The sequence below is a fragment of the Palaemon carinicauda genome, chromosome 10 (genome assembly GCF_036898095.1).
Source record: "Palaemon carinicauda isolate YSFRI2023 chromosome 10, ASM3689809v2, whole genome shotgun sequence".
NCBI classification, from domain to species: Eukaryota; Metazoa; Arthropoda; class Malacostraca; order Decapoda; family Palaemonidae; genus Palaemon; species Palaemon carinicauda.
In genome coordinates, this window is record NC_090734.1 from 65667362 (window position 1) to 65673361 (window position 6000).

The following is a 6000-nucleotide window of genomic DNA, read 5'->3' on the forward strand; positions in this document are numbered from 1 at the left end:
GTTAGGTTACCTAGGCGAGTCGAGATCTCGGTTACCTAACTCACCGAAACTCTAACTATACGACCGACATGGAAAAGTAAATTACGCACATTATCAATATATTTACAAGTATAATTTGCCTAAATAGCTATATAATTAAAATAATTAATTAATGCTATTAAAAACTGGAAAGTCGTTCTTCTAACTAAATAACACATGCCTAACGAACGACATCGCCCATGGTGCCTCCAGTAACAGGCATAGCTCCTAGGCACAATAAATTACTCTAATTTCACTGTGAAACAGGAGTTAAAATATACTCATTGTAAAGACTCGATACTCAACTTTCCAGAGGTGGAAGAAGATGGAGAAAGTATAATAATAATCCTTGCAAAACGATCGAAAAAGTTAGATCAATAGGGAATACCACCGAGCGAAATCGCTACAAAATAAGGAATGTCCGCCATACTGAATATGGCGCTGTTGTCATACTCAATAGTAGTACAAGATCAGGGGTAACCTTGATACGGCTCTTCATCTATTCTGCCACACCCCCTCAAAGCGTGAACGCTATTAGGGGTGCAGATTGCTATGTGGCGTGTCAAGAATATGTCCTCTGATATTATGTGATATCCTTCAGAGAAAATTTAAGGATATTCGCGCCAGGAGTTAGAATCCTGGATACCTAAAGGTAAAATTCTCTGGGAATATCACTGTAGTACATATATCTCTTAGGAAGCTACTTTAAGGAACTTCCATCAGGACAACATGGCTTAATCATAAAAATATATATTTACATCGTATCATGTGTTTATAGTACATTAGATCTAGAATTTCTAAAACTTCATGTTACTGGTAGAATAAAATCAAAATATTATATTAGAAAAAACTCAAATGAGAATTTTTTTTTAAAATACTCACACTTTGGATGAATTACTCCTGTCCTGTTGATGTTTTCTCTTCCAATGCAAAATAATTGTTCACAACTGCCTGTGTAAGCGATGCCATTCAAAGGAAGGTTACTGCTTTCTAATTCATTATTGTTGTTATAATATTCTGTATACCAGCTTGTGGTGCCATTAATACTATCATACCACCAAGGGAACCTATAAAAATCATATATATATTCCCAATATATCCCTCGTTTGCGTCTTGACATCGTCGTGCCTACACTAGGGAATGTGCTTGATAGAATATCCGACTCCGATGACGTGGCCCAAAGGTTGTCTGTCGACGAGCTCTGTGCAGATGTAGTGACTGAATCATATTGTAGTTTGTAGTATATATTGGAGCAGCCTAGTGAGAAAATGAAGCGAATGCGTAGAATTACTAAGCATATATTCCTGAAATGAGATTGTTTAGAATTATTCTTCATAAAGTGTACATAGCCTACCCTTGATATTCATATTTACATTTAATTCTACTTAAAAAGGTAGTTCTATTGAGGCGATAATTTTGAGGAACCATTATTCATCGATAGACAGAATGTACTATATTTAACGCATTCATTTCTTTAATATGACTCCATTTCTTTATGTATCTCATGATACAATAGACTCTCTCTCTCTCTCTCTCTCTCTCTCTCTCTCTCTCTCTCTCTCTCTCTCTCTCTCTCTCTCTCTCTCTCTGTGGTAAAACGTCTGGGTTCAAAAGTTATTTTGGTAAAAAGACTTTTGATTTAAGGTTTGGAAATAAAATGTTCCAGATTTATTGCAAAAATAAGAAATGATTATTAGGGGTATACTTTGGAAAGTAAATACTGACATGTACATTCACAGTGAAGTATAAATTACATAAATAATCATAGTCAAACAATAAAAATACGAAACAAAATATTCACAATGATATTAATTTGCAAAGGGAAAATACTTTAACGTAAGTCTCTTATTTTTTTGAATTTTCATCATCTGTCATAATTTGTTGAATAAAAAGAGCACTGATATCAGTAAAGTAATAAAATATTCAAGAAAGCATTATCATTTGGATTAACTTCCTTGGGACAAAAAGCTCGAGATGCTAAGAAATGCCAAACAATAATAGCAATAGTCTGTATTTTATCCGATGAAAAAGTATAGCTCTAGACTTAAATACTTCAATGTTAAAATAACGATAGAAATATTCATGAAAAGAGAACAATCTATTATATATATATATATATATATATATATATATATATATATATATATATATATATATATATATATATATATATATATATATATATATATATATATATATATATTCTTACGAAGCTGGTCTAGTGTAGAGTTAATACTGTAGTTTGTTAATGATTTTATTTATATTTCGTATATTGTTTTCATTTGTGCGTTGAAGAGATGATACCCAGCCCATAAAATGAGCCCTTCTCATGTAGATATAAGTATTTTATGTAAATTATGTAAGACTTTTGTAGAGAATTTCATTATACTTTTTTTATTCAAGTTAACATATGTAAATTTACGTAATTTTTAAGAATTAACTTTCTATTTCACATATGTTTGCTACGAAGTCTTACTTAGTTTATTTGAAAGTTTAGGATTTGTGCAAGATATGAACAAGGGCTTTGGTAATGTTTTTTTTATACTTTATTATGTATTGCATCATGTTTGAGAGAGAATATTCAGAACATGTGCTTTAGAAGATTCTCTACCATGTGCTTTAGAAATGTCTCAAAGGCCTGGTTAGAGGAGGTTGTCTTTTTTTTTTTAATTCGGGGAGAAAGGGTGGGCAGACCTAGCAGACTTTGAGAGCCATCTGGCATGGCATGAGTAGCGTTTGGCAGTGCAATATTTGGCTACATTGACGCTTGGCACAGTCCCCACGCTATCAAACCACGATCCTAGAACCTTCTTGAAGCAGTTAGATTTCATATAAAGATGACCCAAGGTTGGGTTAGTGTCAGTTAGAGATCAAGATATAAAACTGCAGCCTGAAAACAGCCTCTTCCCCTCTCCCTATCGCATGCCTGTAACTCAGTGTATTGTTTTTGAAAGTGTTCAGTACGTTTGTGTGTCGTCTCTTAAGTGACTCAGTACCCCAAAGCAAATCATATGTCAAAAAGATACGCACGACTGCAAGGTGATTTTGAATTCATTGTATTAGGGTGAGTGTTGGTATTGTATAACGTTTTTTCTAAACGGCCCAGTAGGTAGTATAGATTTTGCAACTTGATCTGGTTGTAAATTATTCATTAATTGTCAAATGTGAACATTGTATTATTCAAAATTATTTCAAGCTTTTGTATAATTTTTCATTGCATTATTTCTTTTCTTACACTAAGGTTTATACAGATATAATAGTTCAGGGGAAGTTCTTTTACTGTATAAATTCTTTCAAAGTGTTGTAATTTATATATCATATATTCATTTTTGTGAAGAGTGTATTATTCCAATCATCATTATTTGGAACCAGATGCCACTCGATTCCCATTAAGAACCCCTTTGAGTTAAATACGTTTTAATAATACATAAAAGTAATTACCCAGCTTGGTATTGAGTGTGCTTAAAAGACCTTTGGATATTCAGTGTTTTATATATTACTGTGTAGTAGTTATTTAACGGTCTCAGAATTCATGTATTAATGTTTTGAAGTTTACCAGTTTTAATGTAAAAGCAAATAAGGGTTTGGAATTCGAGAGGTTGATTAACTTGGCCGTCATAGTATATATATATATATATATATATATATATATATATATATATATATATATATATATATATATATATATATATATATATATATATATATATATATATATATATATTGTAAGGACAGTGAGACAAGCGTCACCAAGATCAACTGATACTTTATTCGAATGTGCACGGGAGTATATTACAAGGTGCGGACGGAAAGGTAGGATGACGCTGGCGCCAAATCAGATTGAAGTGCCCGCCAAAATATATGTGTTTTCTTACACTTACAAATATATGAATTATGAGTTAGCAGAAACATGTTATGAAATGATAAATATGTAAAAATGTAGCTCTGGTATAGCGGAATATGTATACATAAGAAACCACAGTGTGGCGAAAAGAGAATTCAAATAAATAAGTAGTTTGTCGATTTTCTGGACGACGAAGGGATCGGTGTCCTTACAAGTACCCCCCCCCCCCCCCCCAAAGACATCGGGCGGCGTAGAGGGCTGATGATCAATCTTCGTATCTTTTCGGGTGTCGGAGGGTTCCTCTTATTTTTGAACGGAGCGGCGCGCTGGCGGTCGGTGTAAGGATCACTTCCTCTTGTCGTCGTTTGATGATTTTTCTTTCGTTGGGCGGCTTGTTTTGAGGTGGAACTCTGGATCTGCCAGGTCCGGCGGAGGCGGTGTCGCTTCCTTCGAGAAACGCTGGTTTTACGCGGTCTATTGAGACCCAGTCCTCTTGGCCATGGACGTCGAGAAGGAAGGCTTTCGTTGTCTTTTTAATTACCCGGTAGGGGCCTCGATAAGGTCTAGTCAGTGGTTGTCGATGAGCGTCGACACGGACGAAAACGTACCTGCAGTCAGCCAGACTTTTTGGCTTGAAGTGCTTGGTTCTGCCCTGGTAAGTTTTGAGACACGGCCTGAATCCTGGCGATGTCCCTTAGGTGATCCAGCTGCGTGTCGTCGGTTGATGAGGGAAAGAATTCGCCAGGAACTGCGAGCGCTTCCCCGTGAGTTCTTTCGACCATGCCGTTTGCCGCGGGGTTGTACGCCGTGGTGCTGTGGAGCGTCGTCCCCATCAGGTTCGCCAAAGCGAGCCATATTTCGGAGAGGAAAGCGGGGCCTCTGTCTGTCGTGATGTCGTCAGGAACGCCAAACCTGCTCACCCAGCTTGACAGGAGGGCTTCAGCGCATGCTTGAGTCGTAGCTTCGGTCACCGGCGATGCCTACAACCACCTCGAGGAGCGATCGATGATCGTAAGTAGGTAGCAAGCAGATCCAGAAGGGGGCAATGATCCCACGACGTCGATGTGTATATGGCCGAAACGTCATTTTGGCTGGGGAAAATTGCCTACCCCCGATTCGGTGTGACGGCTGACCTTGCTTGACTGGCAGTTGATGCATGACTTCGCCCATTCCCGGGCGTCCTTTTTTATCCCTGGCCAGACAAACTTTTCAGATTGAAGGCGAGCGGTGGTGCGTCTTGAGGGGTGTGAAAGTCCATGGATGATATCGAATATTTTCCTTCTGCAGGAAGCTGGTACCCAGGGACGTGGGCGGCCGGTGCTGGTGTCGCAAAGAATAGTTACTCCTGCTGGTCCGAGTGGAATCGCACTTATCTTGAGCGCGGATGGCCCCGTCAGGTGATCCTCTGCTTCTCGGTCGGTGCGTTGTTCGGTTGCGAGATTGGCGTAGTCGATTCCCAGGTGTATCGCGTCAATTTCAATCCTTGAAAGGGCGTCCACGACTGGGTTTTTCTTTCCTGGGACGTAACGTATGGTGCACCCGAATTCGGCAATTGATGCGAGATGACGTTGTTGTCGGGAGGATCATGCGTCCGTCAATTTCGTGAAGGCGTGTACGAGGGGTTGATGGTCCGTCGCGATTGTGAAGGGGGTACCCTCCAAGATGTGCCTGAAGTGGCGGACGGCGAGGTAGACGGCAGGGAGTTCCCTATCGAAGGTGCTGTATCTTGTTTCGGCGGGTTTCAATTTCTTGCTGAAGAATGCCAGCGGTCGAAGAGAACCATCGACGAGTTGCTCTAGCACAGCCCCACAGGCGACGTTGCTGGCGTCGGTCGTTAGTCGCAGGGGCGCGTTGTCATCGAAATAAGCCAGGGTGGTGGCATTCGCAAGGGCATCCTTCGTCCGAGCGAATGCCTGTTGCTGGGGTAAACCCCACTCGAGTTTTTTTGCTTTTCCTTTCAGGACGTCATCGAGGGGTGACAGGGTTTGTGCGATGTTGGGGATGAAGCGCCTGTAGTAATTGACCATTCCAAGGAACTCCTGAAGTTGGCGGATGGTCGTAGGCATCGGGAACTTCCTGATGGCGTCGACCTTGGTTGTCATGGGTTTTACCCCGCGCGAGGATACGCGGTGCCCAAG

General features: G+C 39.8%; 1 protein-coding gene across 2 annotated transcripts in view; it reads right to left on the reverse strand.

The window, feature by feature from the left end:
• LOC137648622 (uncharacterized) overlaps positions 1-6000 on the reverse strand; it is a 448032-nt gene that overhangs the window by 277603 nt on the left and 164429 nt on the right. For both annotated transcript variants that reach the window (XM_068381561.1, XM_068381562.1), the window contains exon 8: positions 901-1275. In XM_068381561.1, the coding sequence (XP_068237662.1) occupies positions 901-1275 (375 nt within the window). The remainder of the gene's footprint in view (positions 1-900; positions 1276-6000) is intronic.